The 19,804-nt window shown below is 44.2% G+C and overlaps 1 protein-coding gene across 2 annotated transcripts in view; it reads right to left on the reverse strand.

Annotated features, from left to right (window-relative positions):
* Positions 1–19,804, reverse strand: part of LOC109894516 (signal-induced proliferation-associated 1-like protein 1) — a 66,271-nt gene that overhangs the window by 22,512 nt on the left and 23,955 nt on the right. For both annotated transcript variants that reach the window (XM_020488064.2, XM_020488063.2), the window contains exons 2-5: positions 3,175–4,774; positions 2,812–2,942; positions 1,603–1,791; positions 1,219–1,393 (exon numbers count right to left, since the gene is read on the reverse strand). In XM_020488064.2, coding sequence (XP_020343653.1) covers positions 1,219–1,393; positions 1,603–1,791; positions 2,812–2,942; positions 3,175–4,621 — 1,942 coding nt within the window. In that variant the 5' untranslated portion in view covers positions 4,622–4,774. The remainder of the gene's footprint in view (positions 1–1,218; positions 1,394–1,602; positions 1,792–2,811; positions 2,943–3,174; positions 4,775–19,804) is intronic.

The following is a 19,804-nucleotide window of genomic DNA, read 5'->3' on the forward strand; positions in this document are numbered from 1 at the left end:
AACACCAGCAAATCAGCTCCAAGTTATTTGAAATGTGGAAATCTGTTCCAAAGTATTCCCACACATAATAGAGAGATATATGTGATTATATACAAATGTAAGCAAGGTTTGAAATGATTCTGTTTTTGTGAGATATTATATCTGTTCGGGCTTCTTGTGGTCAATTTGCAGTCTACAAATGATTTGGAATTATGTTCCGGCACCCTGACCATCCGCTCGAGAACAAATTGGCCCGCGGCTGAAATGAGTTGATGATCCTGGTACTAGACTGTCTCCTGTTACATAGCACAAACAACAAGCCATGATAGCATAGACTGATCAATGTCTGCCCGGATAGTGTGACAGGAAAACAAAACCAAATAATCGTAGTCATACAGATTGAGCCCTCTCAATACTATTGTTGGTTAAACAAAACGCCTTTCACATGTAACTATATTAAATATATAGCACAGCCTCTTGTGCATTACTGCAGGCATTGGAGTGGACAATTATACCATAACCCTATCAGTCTACCATAACCCTAGGAGAAAAGTTTCTGGGTAGCCAGATTACCCAGGCAGCCACCTCAATCAAAATGTATGGACAAAATAGGAATGTTCATATTCATTGAGTTTATGGATAGAGGAAGTGACAAAAATAGCCAAATGTAATTAAGTGCATGATTGGGACGAGCTGCCATTTCCTGCTCTGCTCTCATGAGGAATATAAAAGATGTAGTGTAGTCTGTGGGCCAGCCATAGCAGACCTGATTTAGTCCTCAATACACCAGACACAAAAGGAGGGAGGGAGGGAGAAAAGACAGAGAGCTAGGGGTATGAGGAAGGGTTGGTCAGAGGAACAGGTATAGTGGAGTGATAAGACAAGCAAGGGGAAATGAGGGGTTTACAAGACAGGCTACATTAAGTAAACGGGATTGCACATAAAACATGTGAGAGACAGGACAGGAAAGGCTCTCTAGATTACAGAGATTACCCCCAAACCTGTAGCTGCTAACATGCAAGGCAGAGCAGAGCACCACCTACAACAGATAGTAAGCAGATCCTACAGAAGGACTCATAATTCATTCTGTGAGACCTGGGGTGGAGGTCAGAGAGGTTCCCACACAGGAGCCTGTCACACTGCATCCTTGGTCAAATAAAAATACCAATCACTCTTTTAAACGCACGCTGCGTGTGTGCGTGCGTGTGTGTGCGTGTGTGTGTGTGTGTGAGAGCGTACTCTTGATGTCAAGCTGGGCGCGGTACTTGGTAAAGCCTTTGAGGCGGACTCTCTCCCCTAGCAGCTGTAGGAACTCTTCCAGGGCAGGGCCAGCCATTTCATTGTTGTACATCTCCTCCTCACTGCTCTGCCCCGCCCTGCAGTACATCACCCCCACCTTCACCTGGAAACTCAACTAGAGAGGAGGATGGGGGGGAGTTATAATGTTAAGACATTTTTGCAGTGCAAAACTACAGAATTTTTTTATAGTGCCAATAGTAGAGACAACTAAAGGTCTGCCATCTATGAAAAATGACAACTGCCCCATTAACAACATACAGCTGTGGCATGACTCAGGGCTATTCAGAGAGTCTTTTTATGTCATGTGAGTGTGTATCCTCCTACCCCCTGTTCGTCCAGTTTCATCAGCTGTTCTGTGACCTTGGGCGTGTTGAGGGCCAGGCGGAGGCAGGGCACGTCCAGCTCTGGTAGCAGGTGCTCCAACACCTCCTTCAGGGGCAGCCCGCGGGTAGTGCCATGCTTAGAGGACGAGGGGACAACGTCCTCCAGAATAGACCCCCGGAGTGTGGTCAACTAGAGGAGGGATAAAAGGAGGAGAGGAAGAGAGAGAAGTGGAAGTGGAGGAATGTGCCTCAGGAATCACCAGTTCATGGAATTTTATTTAAAGATGGAACAAAATGAACATGTCAGTTCTGCTTCCCAAACACCATAACATCTCCTGAGTAAGTTTATAACTATTTAGCTAAAAGAATCTGACATAAAGCAACAGAAAAGAACAAAGCTCAGTTATGAATCAAACTTTTGGCCTGGGGGAAGTAGGAAGAGGAGGGTGGAGTGGGGGTTGTTCAGCGAAGCATAATGTTTACACAGAGTGTGCATTGTGTTCAGCAGTGGCAGTGAACTCAATCACTTTGCTATTATATGCAGCTGGAACGGAGGGGAACTTTCTCTCCCACACCCCTTGGAGAGGACCCTAATAAACGTCCAGTGTTCTCCAGGTTTGGGGCCCTGGGGTCCCGGGATGTCTCTCACAGAGCTGGAGGGTCTAATCACACACACCTGTCCACCATCCAACCGGGGGAAAACACCCCAAGACAACCCTCTCTGAAAACTCCAAGGCAGGTGTCTGAAATCTATAGCTGGGAAGGAAATGGTGCAGTTTCGCAGTCACTCCATAACAAAAAGCATGATCTTCCAACTAAAAGTGGCCATGATTTTCCAGTGAAATGTAAAAGAAGGGTTCTCTATAGTGGTTTGAGGTTGTGTAGCATTGAGATGTGTGGAGGATGAGAGCAGTTCCTATAGTTTCTATACACAGAGCTGATCCGAGAGGACAGCTGATGGTTCTCTGGGCTTCTTACATAATGTGAACCTACCAGGCAGACAGAGATAGGGGAGAGGGACTGATCTACCGAAAAACAAATCTACAGACAATCAATGTGACATGATTTTAAAACAACAGAAATCTCTATCTATCTAGCAGGAGTCATTAACATGAGTTTGACACCCCTATACTAAGGGAATCTTTGATCATGTAATAAGTGACATGATCTAGGGAGAGTGGTTGTAATGTCAGAAGGCTAGCTGTCTGACCTCTGAGGTTCTGAAGATGACCCGGTAGTTGTACTGCTGGCCGTGCTCTTTGTGCTCCTCCTGTTTCTCCCTGCGCAGACTCACAGCCACCGGACCCAGAGCCTCGTCCATCCCAAAGTAGTTCCAGTGTTCTGAGGGAGAGAGAGAGGGAGGATAGGGAGAAAGGGAGGTAAAAGTGAAATAAAATAACCTTTCCAACTATGTATAAACATACACTTGAATTTGGTAACTGTATTAAACGATGGGCTGTGTAAGACTGTTTGTTTATGTTTTACATTCTAGTGTTATAGTTCTTCATGTACTGTATAATGTTTGAACAGAATAAGTTTCATCGTGTATGTTCTGCATCGTGTATGTTCTCACCTCTAAGGTAGAAGAACTTCCTGTAGTAGTAGGCTCCCAGGTCCACGTGTTCTACGATGTAGTGTTTGCCCCGATCACCGAGGGCACTGGGGTTGTCCTTGGGCCCCTCCAGGACTGCCACCCCAGCGTTAGTGCAGTGGGAGCTGAGGGACAACTCAAACAGTCTGTTCTCGCCTCCCAGGGTCCCTGAGCCCCCACTTCCCTGTCTGGGGGGACCGCCCCCTGCCCTGCGCCTGCAGGTGGCCCCAATCTCGTTGCAGAAACAGGGGCAGTTGAGGAGCAGTTCATTGCTCTGCTCATCCCCGCAGTCCATGCTGGGGCTGTCCCTGGCCCCGGTGCTGAGCTCCTCCTGACTGCCAGTGGGGGAGCTATAGGCCAGGCTCTGGGTGGAGGACACGGTGGAGGTGGTGGAGGCTGCAGCTGCAGCAGATGCCCCCGTGGTGGTGTTCTTCCTCTTCACTGCCGCCGTCTGCCTGCTCTGGATGACCTTTTTCAGGTCAAACATCATGCTCTGCACGTCGTAGTGGGAGAAGCCCCTCTGGCAGACCCAGGGCTTGAGGGGTGTGACCCCATCGTCTGAACGGCCGTCCTCAGCATCAGACCCTGCTCGGGGCGAGTCAGATTCCCCCCGCACGCTGCGTAGCTTCCGGAATATAGACTCGCCCCCTGTCTCAGACTTGGAGCGTCTCTTTGGGGGCTTCTCTCTCTCCTTGACTCTGCTGGATGCCTGGTTCTCACTAGTCTCCTCATGTAGTTCTATTGAGGCCTGCTTGAGTCCAGCAGTCAGCAGATCCTCTAGTCTGTCTGGGGCAGGGCTGCGCTGGTCAGGCTTCACTCCCTGGTAGCCCTTCAGCATCTCAAAGAAACTCTCCCCTGACGCCCCGTGCTGGTCTATAGAGGAGGTGCTGCCATACTCTCTGTGTAGAGGGGACCACTTGGCCCCTGAGGAGCCCAAGTCCTCCCCACTGTCCCACCCACCGTCCAGCTCACTGATGGTGATGTCACTGTTGCTGCGCTGGCGGATGCGGCCGATGTTCCTGTGGGATGGGACTCTGTAGTCTCCCGGGGACAGGTAGTGGCTGTCTGGGCTGTAGCTGGCCCCCTGGGTTTTACTCTTCAGTGTGTTCTGGATGTTGCGGAGCATCGAGGAGTCCTGGGGGCTCATCAGGTGACCGAGTTTCAGGTGGCTCTGCCCCTCTCCGGCCAGGGCTGGGGAGTCTGGCTCCATGGTAACTTGCCACAGAGCTCCCAAGTCCTTCCTCGGGGGCCATTCGGCAACCCGTGCCCGCACCCCCATTTTGGGCACCCCCGGGCCCACTTGAAGGTGGGCACTGTCTGTACGTGCCCCTCCATTGGCCAGGCGAAGGTGGCGGGTGTAGAACTCATCAGAGGCAGGGATAGAACCCCCGACGATGCGCTCCATGGGTGGGCGCTTCAGACTGGTCATGGTGCCAAGGCCAGGGCTGGTCACCAGGGCACTCAGCAGCAGGGCATGGCTAGGCTGACTGTGGAGCTGGTTGCTCAATGTTCAGGCTTCCATACTGACCCTACAGCTCTGTCTGTCTGCCAATCCACTGGGTGCTCATCTTGCTCCAACTGGCTACAACCGTGAAATAAACAGAGTGTTTGTATTAGAACATACTGTAAACTCAATAATTGCACAGCCTCTCATTTCATATTGACACCAACTTTCTCTAACTAGGCGAAGAGAGGAAACAGTTGGGGAATGTGTAGTAAGCTGACTGACTGGTGTTGGATAATACAAACATATAGATCTGGTCTGGATAGGTAAACAATTACACAGTGACACAGGATCCCTGCCTGCTAATTGCCTGCTGTGTACAGTACTCTGTTACTGATGTGGCCTCCGCCATACTCCTAGGTTTTATAGCAGGCTAGCAGGCAGGACAGTGGAAAGTACTGGACTGAGTCTTACTACCTACTCTCTCTTTGGGCCTTGAGGCAAGCCAGCTAATGTTCTCCAAGTTTAATCATCTGACTGCTGTGTACAGTACTCTGTTACTGATGTGGCCTCCGCCATAGTCCTAGGTTTTATAGCAGGCTAGCAGGCAGCACAGTGGAAAGTACTGGACTGAGTCTTACTACCTACTCTCTCTTTGGGCCTTGAGGCAAGCAAGCTAATGTTCTCCAAGTTTAATCATCTGACTGTGTGGGAGTATGAAAATGGCTGCAGAACAAAAAATGTATCTGGAAGCATTTGCAAAGAAACATTTTTTTACATTTCAGGGTTTTCCAGATGTGCTTTCTCATGACATGTCCAGGGGGACATAGTCAGTCAGCTAGCTGCTTTTAGAAACTCTAGGACAGCATTACAAATGTGCCCGACATTTCTATTCTACAGAATTGAAAAGGATATCTGGATTTCACAAACCTGCCTGCAGAGTCATATTTGGATGTGATTTTTCTGACTCAGTTAGAAGTTGCTGACATGTTCAATTCCAGATAACGGCTCTAACCTTTACAAAACCAATTTCAGCATAAACATCTGGGGTGGAACATGAAAGTTCAGCCAAATCCAAAAAGTTTTAATTATTTTCTCCAAACTGAGCAAAATGATGCCTTAAACCTCATCATTAAATTCCTCAAATGAATTCCCAAAGTAGATTATAAGGTCATTCAATAAACTAATAGAAACATACTTATGTAATTACTTATAAGGTGTTACAAAAATCATGAGGTTTCGATCTATCAAAACAATGTGTACAGAGTACAGTCTGTTCAGCTGGAGGCAGGGCTCTCAATTCCCACTCTCTGTCACTGACGCTGGATTACTGACCTCTCTGAAGTCCCTTCACATGCTGTGGACAGCAGACTCACCGAATCAAAATGCTGAGATCCAGTATACTGGATCAAACACCTCGAGCCCACATCAAAAAAGGCCCTTTGAAAGGCGGCAGCAGAGAACTCAGTGATGTTTCTCCCTGGCAGATTGAGCCAATTTGGCAGCGAGAAACTGGGAGAGATTAAGGTTCCTCTCAGTCAGTCCTGCAGCACACAAGCTGTGATTACATTAGCCACTGGATGTCAATGCTGTGATGGGCTTTATCCATGCCAGGCACATTTATACAAGGAAAACATCTGTGTCAACTTTACACATACACAGACAGTCAAAAATTCTGGGAAAATGGACATTGATCTGAACGTTAATTGATTTACCTGATGAGACACCAAAAATATAAACACATTCTCTAAGCATGTTATATCCTCAATGTGTGTCGAAAATGATTACAAGCTGATGGAAAATCAAAGGCAGTACAAACAAATGCTTCTGCCACCAAGAACCTCTGAACACAATTTTTTTTAATACATTTTCCACACAACCAGTTCATATTACCCAGGAGCCATCAGTGCTGCTACTGTAAGCCAGTGACCCCAGGGAGATGGGTCAAATGGTCACTCTGAAAAGAGCACAATTTGCACACTGCACCCAATATAATATTGTGAACAAAATACATTAGGAAACAAAACAAAACAAAACTACATTGTAGAGGTCGACCGATTAATCGGAATGGCCGATTAATTAGGGCCGATTTCAACTTTTCATAACAATCGTAAATCTGTATTTTTGGACGCCGATTTTTAACATTTTTAACACCTTTATTTAACGAGGTAAGTCAGTTAAGAACACATTCTTATTTTCAATGACGGCCTAGGAACGGTGGGTTAACTGCCTTGTTCAGGGGCAGAACGACAGATTTTTACCTTGTCAGCTCAGGGACTCAATCTTGCAACCTTACGGTTAACTAGTCCAACGCTCTAACCACCTGCCTCACGAGGAGCCTGCCTGTTACGCGAATGCAGTAAGAAGCCAAGGTAAGTTGCTAGCTAGCATTAAACTTATCTTATAAAAAACAATCAATCAAAATCACTAGTTATAACTACACATGGTTGATGATATTACTAGTTTATCTAGCGTGTCCTGCGTTGCATATAATCGATGCAGTGCGCATTCGCGAAAAAGGACTGTCGTTGCTCCAACGTGTACCTAACCATAAACATCAATGCCTTTCTTAAAATCAATACACAGAAGTATATATTTTTAAACCTGCATATTTAGCTAAAAGAAATCCAGGTTAGCAGGTAATATTAACCAGGTGAAATTGTGTCACTTCTCTTGCGTTCATTGCACGCAGAGTCAGGGTATATGCAACAGTTTGGGCTGCCTGGCTCATTGCGAACTAATTTGCCAGAAGTTTACTTAATTATGACACAACATTGAAGGTTGTGCAATGTAACAGGAATATTTAGACTTGGATGTCACCCGTTAGATAAAATATGGAACGGTTACGTATTTCACTGAAATAATAAACGTTTTGTTTTCTAAATGATATTTTCCGGATTCGACCATGACCTAATTAATTATGTTATAATTAAGTCTATGATTTGATAGAGCAGTCTGACTGAGCGATGGTAGGCACCAGCAGGCTCATAAGCATTCATTCAAACAGCACTTTCGTGCGTTTTGCCAGCAGCTCTTCGCAATGCTTCAAGCATTGTGCTGTTTATGACTTCAAGCCTATCAACTCCCGAGATTAGGCTGGTGTAACCGATGTGAAATGGCTAGCTATTTAGCGGGGTACGCGCTCATAGCGTTTCAAACGTCACTCGCTCTGAGACTTGGAGTAGTTGTCCCCCTTGCTCTGCATAGGTAACGCTGCTTCGAGGGTGGCTGCTGTCGATGTGTTCCTGGTTCGAGCCCAGTTAGGGGCTAGGAGAGGGATGGAAGCTATACTATTACACTGGCAATACTAAAGTGCCTATAAGTTCATTCAATAGTCAAAGGTACAGTGGGGAGAACAAGTATTTGATACACTGCCGATTTTGCAGGTTTTCCCACTTACAAAGCATGTAGAGGTCTGTAATTTTTTATCATAGGTACACTTCAACTGTGAGAGACGGAATCTAAAACAAAAATCCAGAAAATCACATTGTATGATTTTTAAGTTATTAATTTGCATTAATTAAGTCACCATAAGACTCTCAGACCATTACAAACAAGATTCTCTGGTCTGATGAAACCAAGATTGAACTCTTTGGCCTGAATGCTAAGCATCATGTCTGGAGGAAACCTGGCACCATCCCTACAGTGATGCATTTTGGTAGCAGCATCATGCTATGAGAATGTTTTTCAGTGGCAGGGACTGGGAGACTAGTCAGGATCAAGGTAAAGATGAACGGAGCAAAGTACAGACAGATACTTAATGAAAATCTGCTCCAGAGCACTCAGGACCTCAGACACCTTCCAACAGGACAATGACTCTAAGCACACAGCCAAGACAACACAGGAGTGGCTTCGGGACAAGTCTCTGAATGTCCTTGAGTGGCCCAGCCAGAGCCTGGACTTGAACCCGATCGATCGAACATCTCTGGAGAGACCTGAAAATAGCTGTGCAGCGACGCTCCCCATCCAACCTGACAGAGCTTGAGAGGATCTGCAGAGAAGAATGAGACAAACTCCCTAAACACAGGTGTGACAAGCTTGTAGCATCATACCCAAGAAGACTCAAGGCTGTAACCACTTCCAACGGTTCTTCAACAAATGACTGAGTAAAGGGTAAAGGGTCTGAATACTTATGTAAATGTGATATTTCAGTTGTAATTTGTTTATACATTTGCAAAAATGTCTAAAAACCTGTTTTTGCTTTGTCATCATGGAGTACTGTGTGTAGATTGATGAGAGGGGAAAAACTATCGAATCCATTTTAGTATAAAGTTGTAATGTAACAAAATGTGGAAAAAGTCAAGGGGTCTGAATACTTTCAGAATGCACCGTATACTCATACTACAGTTTCTTGAGAGTACATATCGCTCCAGGCTGAGCCTCCCCGTTGAGCTGATATGCACGTTGAGTTGACGAGGGAGTTTTTGACAACAAAAACTGCTAAATCTGTCCATATTATACACCCTCCTGATGTGCCCCAAATCTTATTGGATCTAGTAGTCTAAGTAGCATAAAGCTTGCAGCCAGATTAAGATAAATAATTCCCATTCTAAACAAACAAACTGGATTCCCTCACATGAATACTGCTCAGACAGATACAGATTCACTCTATTTCAGGCTCTATGTCTATATTTTAAAATACACTGTAATTTGCTCCTGCAGCAGACAGTTAACAAAACAAGTATCAAAAGTAGCACCTTAATCCATCATAGCATAAATTAATTATTCCACATCAGTGTCACAATTGACTGTTAGAAGTCATTATGAATGATGAAATCCAACCTCCAAATGAATAGTGTAATGGAGCCTGCGGTTGGTCGTGCTCACAGTACATGACCTCCATCACCTGGCCGGGCTCTGCGGCTAGTGTTCTTCTCTAATGGATGGTATTCCGCTGTGGCACAGGAAGCCTTGTCCTGTTTGCACTCTGCATTTCAATCACTGCAGCTTTGGGCCCGCTGCCTGCCTGGTTGGCTGCTGCAGCACAGAGCAGTGTCCACACGGACATATTAACAGAACCACAACACACACAACCACCGCAGCCGAAACACAGCCACAGGCCTAAATCTGGCTGCTGACAGACATTTGGAGGGCCCGAATTCATGGGACTGTCAGATTAGTCTGGGCGGGGTGGAGGGGAGAGGTGAATGAAGCTTCTGACTGACACTCCCCACCCCACCCCATACAGTAGTCCCTTCTCCCTATCAGTTGTCTATTTTAGCAGGTCTGTGGGACATGTCGAGGCGCTGTGAGTCTGTCCACTAAGTGAGGTTAACTTCCTGTAATTGGGGCTCTGACTTCCCAGCTGCTCCAATGAGCCTGAGGACAGATGAGTATTATGCTGCACCACTCAGACAGAGAGACAGCGGTGATGTCATCATGGCTGCCTCTGGGGAGATTAAGACTGGATGGGCCAGCCAGGGCACAAAGCCCTGTGTGCTGCTAGAGTAATATAGCCTTACTTTTCCAAACTTTTGTCTCTGCTCTTGGTTGGGTCTGATATAATTACCACGGGTGTTGGGTATGTGATATTAAAACTGATTTACCGACTGGACCCGATTGGACCTGTCCTCTGTTCATGTAGTGTTTGTGTGATGAGAACTGCTCAAGCTTGTAATCTGTGTCAGACACTTGCAACTCAATATTTGGCCAATATCGCTTGTTTATTGATGGCGATGGCAGCACCCAGTCTGAGGTTTCTTTCACTCTATATTTCTACTCTCGGATCTGAACAGGTCCCTCGGATCCGAACAGGTCCCTCGGATCCGAACAGGTCTCTCGGATCCGAACAGGTCCCTCGGATCCGAACAGGTCTCTCGGATCCGAACAGGTCTCTCGGATCCGAACAGGTCCCTCGGATCCGAACAGGTCTCTCGGATCCGAACAGGTCTCTCGGATCCGAACAGGTCTCTCGGATCCGAACAGGTCCCTCGGATCCGAACAGGTCCCTCGGATCCGAACAGGTCCCTCGGATCCGAACAGGTCTCTCGGATCTGAACAGGTCCCTCGGATCCGAAAAGGTCCCTCGGATCCGAACAGGTCTCTCGGATCCGAACAGGTCCCTCGGATCCGAACAGGTCTCTCGGATCCGAACAGGTCCCTCGGATCCGAACAGGTCTCTCGGAACCGAACCAGCACGGGTCTGTTTGGGTCTTTTTTCCACGGAACGAGTCTGACTGTCCTCGGGTCCATTCGGAACGGGTCTCTGTAAATCAGGGCCACACAGAGTGATTCTTGGTAGTCTTACACAAATCTACTTTGAAACAAAGGTACTGTACATATCTCACACACATGGTTATGGCATTAAAAAAATTGTTGTATTCCATTTTGAGTTTGCATCCCAATATTACACTTGATATACATCACAGAAAACTGAAATATAACAAAACCATTGAAACATCTTTGTCGTAAAAATATATATATATCATTTAAATTCTGAAAAATATTTATAACATTCCACCCATGAGGCCAAAGAGGCCACTTTTGGTCATTGACTGCAGGAAAGAGCTACATGTATTTATGCAGTTGGGAAAGCCATGAATCCATTTCCCAGTGGTACAAAAAGTTGACGTTGAAGACCGCTATTTCTCACTACTGTGTTATGAAGCACATACACAGACAGACCCAGTTACCAAGAACATTAACCATATTTAAGTATTTAAGTATATTTGGTGATCAACAAATGTATTTTGACACAATAACACTTGCAGAGCTGGTGAATGGGAGTTTGACTCAGAGTTTTCTGGGCGTTAGAGAGGTCTCTAATACTGGTTCACCAAGTACACAACATCAAAACCACTGCCGAGGACACATAGCACTGAGATGGGGAATGGATTATAAAAAGCACCTTTTTTTAAGGTATTCTAAAAGCTTCCGGTAACAGCTAACACACTCACAGAGAAAAAACTGCAGTAGAAAGTAAAACAAATGTGGTCATTTCCTTGTGATTTCCTTGTGAGGGCACATTCTGTAGAAGTTACCAAGGCAACTTACAGCCAGGGCTCACTGATGCCAGCTTAAAATGATGAGAGGCACACTCCTGTTGGTCGGCCTGAGCACCATGGAGGCCAAGCTATGCCCTATGAGAGAACCCACAACATGTCTGGGAATGTCCAGGAGACCTCTAGCTGTTTCCCAGTGCCCTGCTCAGCTGGCACAAAGTTCCCTCTGTCCTGTGGAAGACTGGGATTCCTCTCCAGCACAGAGAAGCCCTTGATAAGAGGCTGGTCCTGACTGTGTAGGGCCCACTAAGAAGACCGAATGAATGTCAGAGACAGAGAGAGAGAGAGAGAGAGAGAGAGAGAGGTTAGGGGAGAGGGAGAGAGTTTAGGGGAGAGAGGGAGAGAGGGAGAGTGATTAGGGGAGAGAGGGAGAGAGAGAGGTTAGGGGAGAGAGGGAGAGAGAGAGGAAGAGGGGTTAGGAGAGAGAGTTTAGGGGAGAGAGGTTAGGGGAGAGAGGGAGAGTGATTAGGGGAGAGAGGGAGAGAGAGAGAGAGAGGTTAGGGGAGATAGTTTAGGGGGGAGAGTTTAGGGGAGAGAGGGAGAGGGATTTGGGGAGAGAGGGAGAGAGAGAGGTTAGGGGAGAGAGGGAGAGAGAGGAAAAAGGGTTAGGAGAGAGAGGGAGAGAGAGAGGGGTTAGGGGAGAGAGAGAGATGTTAGGGGAGAGAGAGAGAGGGGTTAGGGGAGGGAGAGATAGAGAGCGGGAAGAGAGAGAGAGAAGGAGGGGTTAGGGGAGGGAGCGATAGAGAGCGGGGAGAGACAGAGAGAGAGAGAGAGATTTCAACATACCAATTAGGATCTGGCTAAAAATACTTGAATCAGTCATAGAGCCCATTGCCCTTTACGGATGTAAGGTCTGGGGTCCGCTCACCAACCAAGACTTCACAAAATGGGACAACCACCAAATTGAGACTCTGCATGCAGAATTCTGAAAAAATATCCTCTGTGTACAGCGTAGAACACCAAATAATGCATGCAGAGCAGAATTAGGCAGATACCCACTAATTATCAAAATCCAGAAAAGAGCTGGTCAATTCTACAACCACCTAAAATGAAGCGATTCCCGATTCCTGGGGCTCTGTTCACAAACACAAACACACCCCACAGAGCCCCAGGACATCAGCACAATTAGAGAAAACAAAAAGATAATTACTTGACACATTGGAAAGAATTAACAACAAAAAAAGAGCAAACTAGAATGCTATTTGGCCCTAAACAGAGAGTACACAGTGGCAGAATACCTGTCCACTGTGACTGACCCAAACTTAAGGAAAGCTTTGACAATGTACAGACTTAGTGAGCATAGCCTTGCTATTGAGAAAGGCTGCCCGTAGACAGACCTGGCTCTCAAGAAAAGACAGGCTATGTGTACACTGCCCACAAAAGGAGGTGGAAACTGAGCTTCACTTCCTAACCTCCTGCCCAATATATGACCATATTAGAGATACATATTTCCCTCAGATTACACAGATCCACAAAGAATTCAAAAACAAATCCAATTTTGATAAACTCCCATATCTACTGGGTGAAATTCCACAGTGTGCAATCACAGCAGCAAGATTTGTGACCTGTTGCCACAAGAAAAGGGCAACCAGTGAAGAACAAACACCATTGTAAATACAACCCATATTTATGCTTATTTATTTTCCCTTGTGTACTTTAACTATTTGTACATTGTTACAACACTGTATATATATATATATATATAATATGACATTTGTAATGTCTTTGTTGTTTTGAAACTTCTGTATGTGTAATGTTTACTGTTAATTTTTATTGTTTATTTCACTTTTGTATATTATCTACCTCACTTGCTTTGGCAATGTTAACACATGTTTCCCATGCCAATAAAGCCCCTTGAATTGAATTGAGAGAGAGAGAGATAGAGAGAGATAGAAAGAGAGAGAGAAAGAGGGGTTAGTAGAGGGAGAGATAGAGAGCGGGGAGAGAGAGAGAGAGAGAGAGGGGTTAGGGGAAGGAGAGAGAGAGCGGGGGAGACAGAGAGAGAGAAGAGGGAGTTTGGGGAGGGAGAGATAGAGAGAAGGGGGGATAGGGGAGGGAGAGATAGAGAGCGGGGAGAGACGGAGAGAGAGAAGGAGGGGTTAGGGGAGAACAGAAAGAGGGAGAAAGGGGGTTAGGTAAGGGAGGGACAGATAGAGAGGGGATAGATAGATAGAGTGTACGAAACATTAGGAACACACCCCCTTTGACCTCAGAACAGCCTCAATTTATCGGGGCACGGACTCTACAAGGTGTTTAAAGCATTTCACAGGGATGCTGGCCCATTTTAACTCCAGTGCTTCCCTCAGTTGTGTCAAGTTGGCTTGATGTCCTTTGGGTGGTGGACCATTCTCGATGCACACAGGAAACTGTTGAGCGTTAAAAACACAGCAGAGCGGCAGTTCTTGACACACTAAACCGGTGCGCCTGGCACCTACTACCATACCCGTTCAAAGGCACTGAAATATTTTGTCTTTCTCATTCACTCTCTGAATCGGGAACACATACACAATCCATGTCTCAATTGTCTCAAGGCTTGAACATCCTTCTTTAACCTGTGCCCTCCCCTTCATCTACACTGATTGAAGTGGATTTAAGAAGTGACATCAATAAGGGATCATCGCTTTCAGGTGTTCCTAATGTTTTGTACACTCAGAGTATAGTCTCTCCCACACAAGAGGTGAGGCCCACAAACAGACCAGAGGCACAGGAAGAGAAGAGGCAGTAGAGGCACATATACTGTACACAACCCTCCTCCTCACTCACTCTGTGCAGCCGGGTGCAGAACAAGTAGCAACCTTTCTGTTGGAGCAAACGGAGAAAAACACACATGCCTCGCGGAAGCAGACAAATGATAACGATACACCCGCACAAAACTGCAGGCGGGCAGGCGGGCTGGAATTTCACAAATTTCATCAATGTAGGAAGTGATGAGTGTGTGAGAGATAAAGGCAAGTAAAAGGTGGAGACTGTCCGATCCAGACAACCTGTTCAAAGTTACAAAGAAAACAGCCACATACCCAAAGTTCCCCCGAAACTGTCATAATCATCCCCTTTGGTTTCAAAATCAGCGCCAACTATATCAGCTTTGATCATGGGAATACTTTTCTCACATGACTTAGCACACCACAATAAACAATAATTGGAGTGATGACATGCTCTACTGACCACAGAGACATACAATATGCATGGCGTGTTAACACTTCAAAGCAGCGCTGTGGCTACTAGCTGCTACACAGCTCACCACCACGGTGTTGCATGCCCTGGTCCAGCCCTTCAGCGGATGCAAGCCACAGTTCAGTGAGCATAGCTAACCACTGACAAAGTGTGATTAACTGAACCCTACAGAAGAAGACAGATCTGGAGGCCCGCCAAACGAAGACACTGACAGTATCTCTGCTGGGGCCTTCTCTCTCTCTCTCTCTCTCCTCCTCCTTTCCTAGGATTTTACTCAACCACAGTCAATTGTTTTGTGTTGGGAAAGCAGTGATAAAGGGTGGGTGGCACCACTTTCCAAATTCCATTTAATCGAGTAGTATCTGTTTCAAACAAAAGTGGTGAGTATATAGGTGGGCTGGAGGTTTGGCACGAAGTTGTGTAACTTCTGAGATCTACTGTCTGACAAAGCCTATACAATTATTTACTTCTCATGGTGGCATTGTGTGTATATAAAAAAATCATTCATGTTCTGCTTAATAATTCTCGAGATTAATAGCATTTACAGTTGAAGTCGGAAGTTTACATACACTTAGGTTGGTCATTAAAGTCATTAAAACTTGTTTTTCAACCACTCCACAAATTTCTTGTTATAGATTTGGCAAGTCGGTAAGGATATCTACTTTGTGCATAACACAAGTAATTTTTCCAGATAGATTATGTCACTTATAATTTACTGTATCACAATTCCAGTGGGTCAAAAGTTTACATACACTAAGTTGACTGTGCCTTTAAACAGCTTGGAAAATTCCAGAAAGTGATGTCATGGCTTTAAATGCTTCTGATAGGCTAATTGACATCATTTGAATCAATTGGAGGTGCACCTGTGGATGTATTTGAAGGCCTACCTTCAAACTCAGTGCCTCTTTGCTTGATATCATGGAAAATCAAAAGAAATCAGCCAAGACCTAAGAAAAAGAATTGTAGACCTCCACAAGTCTGGTTCATCCTTGGGAGCAATTTCCAAATGACTGAAGGTACCACGTTCATCTGTACAAACTAGAGGTCGACCGATTAATCGGAATGGCCGATTAATTAGGGCCGATTTCAAGTTTTCATAACAATAGGAAATCGGTATTATCGGGCGCCGATTTTGCAGATTTATTTATATTTGTATCTTTTTTTATATACCTTTATTTAACTAGGCAAGTCAGTTAGGAACACATTCTTATTTTCAATGACGGCCTAGGAACGGTAGATTAACTGCCTTGTTCAGGGGCAGAATGACAGATTTTCAATTGTCAGCTCGGGGGACCCAATCTTGCAACCTTACAGTTAACTAGTCCAACGCTCTAACCACCTGTTTCTCATTGCAATCGATGCAACGCTGGGGGATGATTTACAAAAGCGCATTTGCGAAAAAAGCCCAATCGTTGGACGACTGTACCTAACCATAAACATCAATGCCTTTCTTAAAATCAATACACAGAAGTATATATTTTTAAACCTGCATATTTAGCTAAAAGAAACCAGGTTAGCAGGCAATATTAACTAGAGGTCGACCGATTATGATTTTTCAACCCCGATACTGATACCGACTATTGGAGGACAAAAAAAGCCGATACCGATTAATCGGCCAATTTTTTTAATTTATTTGTAATAATGACAATTACAACAATACTGAATGAACACTTATTTTAACTTAAGATAATACATCAATAAAATCAATTTAGCCTCAAGTAAATAATGAAACATGCTCAATTTGGTTTAAATAATGCAAAAACAAAGTGTTGGAGAAGAAAGTAAAAGTGCAATATGTGCTATGTAAGAAAGCTAACGTTTCAGTTCCTTGCTCAGAACATGAGAACATATGAAAGCTGGTGGTTCCTTTTAACATGAGTCTTCAATATTCCCAGGTAAGAAGTTTTAGGTTGTAGTTATTATAGAAATTATAGGACTATTTCCCTCTATACCATTTGTATTTCATTAATCTTTTGCGTGTAGGGGGCAGTATTTTCATTTTTGGCTAAAAAACATGCCCATTTGAAACGGCCTATGTCTCAGCCCCAGAAACTAGAATATGCATATAATTGTCAGATTAGGATAGAAAACACTTTAAAGTTTCCAAAACTGTAAAAATATTGTCTGTGAGTATAACAGAACTGATATTGCAGGCGAAAACCTGAGGAAAATCCAATCAGGAAGTGCCTCTTATTTTGAAACCTCTCTGTTCCGATGCATGCCTATCCTCCATTTAAAGCGATATCAACCAGATTCCTTTTTCTATGGCTTCCCTAAGGTGTCATCAGTCTTTAGACATAGTTTCTCAAAATGAGCGTGAAAGATCACATTACCTAAGTGGATATGTGGGGGCTCTCAGAGTGAGTTTTGCGCTACAGAGTAAAGCGGCCATTGTTTCTCCCGGTGTTATTGAACAACCTACACACCCAGTTGATATATTATCGAATATATATTTTAAAAACAACCTGAGGATTGATTATAAAAAACATTTGACATGTTTCTGTGGACATTATGGATATTATTTGTCGTGACCGCTCTTTCCTGTGGATTTCTGAACATAACGTGACAAACAAACTGAGGTATTTTGGGTTTAAAAATAATCTTTATGGAACAAAAGGAACATTTGTTGTGTAACTGGGAGTCTCTTGAGTGAAAACATCCGAAGATCATCAAAGGTAAACAATTCATTTGATTGCTTTTCTGATTTTCGTGACCTAGCTACTTAATGCTTAGTGAACATAATGTTATGCAATGCTATCGGTAAACTTACACAAACGCTTGGAATGCTTTCGCTGTAAAGCATAATTTCAAAATGAGACGACAGGTGGATTAACAAAAGGCTAAGCTGTGTTTTGCAATATTGCACTTGTGATTTCATGAATATTAATATTTTTTAGTAATATTATTCGACTGTGGCGCTATGCTATTCAGCGGTTGCTGATTAAAATGATCCCGCTAACGGGATGGGTAACGTCAAGAAGTTAACCTTTGACTATTGGATGTTCTTACAGGCACTTTAGTATTGCCAGTGTAACAGTATAGCTTCCATCCCTCTCCTCGCTCCTCCCTGGGCTCGAACCAGCAACACAACGACAACAGCCACCATCGAAGCAGCGTTACCCATACAGAGCAAGGGGAACACTACTAGAAGGCTCAGAGCGAGTGACGTTTGAAATGCTATTAGCGCGCGCTAACTAGCTAGCCATTTCACTCCGGTTACACCAGCCTCATCTCGGGAGTTGATAGGCTTGAAGTCATAAACAGCGCAATGCTTGACGCACAACGAAGAGCTGCTGGCAAAACGCACGAAAGTGCTGTTTGAATTAATGTTTACGCACCTGCTTCTGCCTACCACCGCTCTTAGATACTTAAATGCTTGTATGCTCAGTCCGATTATATGCAACACACTAAATAATATCTAGTAATATCATCAACCATGTGTAGTTAACTAGTGATTATGATTGATTGTTTTTTATAAGAGAAGTTTAATGCTAGCTAGCAACTTGCCTTGGCTTCCTGCATTCGCGTAACAGGCAGTCTCCTTGTGGAGTGCAACGAGAGAGAGGCAGGTCGTTATTGCGTTGGCCTAGTTAACTGTAAGGTTGCAAGATTGGACCCCTGAACAGAGCTGACAAGGTGAAAATCTGTCATTCTGCCGCTGAACGAGGCAGTTAACCCACTGTCCCTCGGCCATCATTGAAAATGAGAATTTGTTCTTAACTGACTTGCCTAGTTAAATAAAAATTAAATAAAGGTGTAAAAAATATTCGTATTTTTTTAAATCGGCGTCCAAAAAAAACGGTTTCCGATTGTAATGAAAATGTGAAATCGGCCCTAATTAATCAGCCATTCCGATTAATCGGTCGACCTCTAATATTAACCAGGTGAAATTCTGTTATTTCTCTTGTGTTCATTGCACGCAGAGTCAGGGTATATAAAACAGTTTGTGCAGCCTGGCTCATTGCGAACTAATTTGCCAGAATTTTTAGTAATTGCCACCTGTTAGATAAAATACCGAACGGTTCCGTATTTCACTGAAATAATAAATGCTTTGTTTTCTAAATGATAGTTTCCGGATTTGACCATATTAATGACCAAAGGCTAGTATTTCTGTGTTATTATGTTATAATTAAGTCTATGATTTAATAGAGCAGTCTGACTGAGCGATGGTAGGCAGCAGCAGGCTCGTAAGCATTCATTCAAACAGCACTTTCGTGCGTTTTGCCAGCAGCTCTTCGCAAGCACAGCGCTGTTTATGACTTCAAACCTATCAGCCTAATAGCTGGTGTAACCGATGTGAAATGGCTAGCTAGTTATCTGGGTGTGCGCTAATAGCGTTTCAAATGTCACTCGCTCTGAGACTTGGAGTAGTTATTCCCCTTGCTCTGCAAGGGCTTTTGTGGAGCGATGGGTAACGCTGCTTCGAGTGTGGCTGTTGTCGATGTGTTCCTGGTTCGAGCCCAGGTAGGGGCGAGGAGAGGGACGGAAGCTATACTGGTAGACTGGCAATACTATAGTGCCTATAAGAACATCCAATAGTCAAAGGTATATGAAATACTAATGGTATAGAGAGAAATTGTCCAAAAAATACTATATTAACTACAACCTAAAACCTCTTACCTTGGAATATTGAAGTCTCGCGTTAAAAGGAACCACCAGTTTTCATATGTTCTCATGTTCTGAGCAAGGAACTCAAACGTTAGCTTTTTTACATGGCACATATTGCACTTTTACTTCTCCAACACTTTGTTTTTGATTTATTTAAACCAAATTGAACATGTTTCATTATTTATTTTACGCTAAATAGATTTTGATTGATGTATTATATTAAGTTAAAATAAGTGTTCATTCAGTATTGTTATAATTGTCATTATTACAAATACAATTTTTTTTAAATCGGCCAATTATTCAGTATCGGCCTTTTTAGTCCGCCAATAATCGGTATTGGTATCGGTGTTGAAAAACCATAATTGGTCGACCTCTAGTACAAACA

This window comes from Oncorhynchus kisutch, linkage group LG7, assembly GCF_002021735.2.
Source record: "Oncorhynchus kisutch isolate 150728-3 linkage group LG7, Okis_V2, whole genome shotgun sequence".
Classification (NCBI taxonomy): domain Eukaryota; kingdom Metazoa; phylum Chordata; class Actinopteri; order Salmoniformes; family Salmonidae; genus Oncorhynchus; species Oncorhynchus kisutch.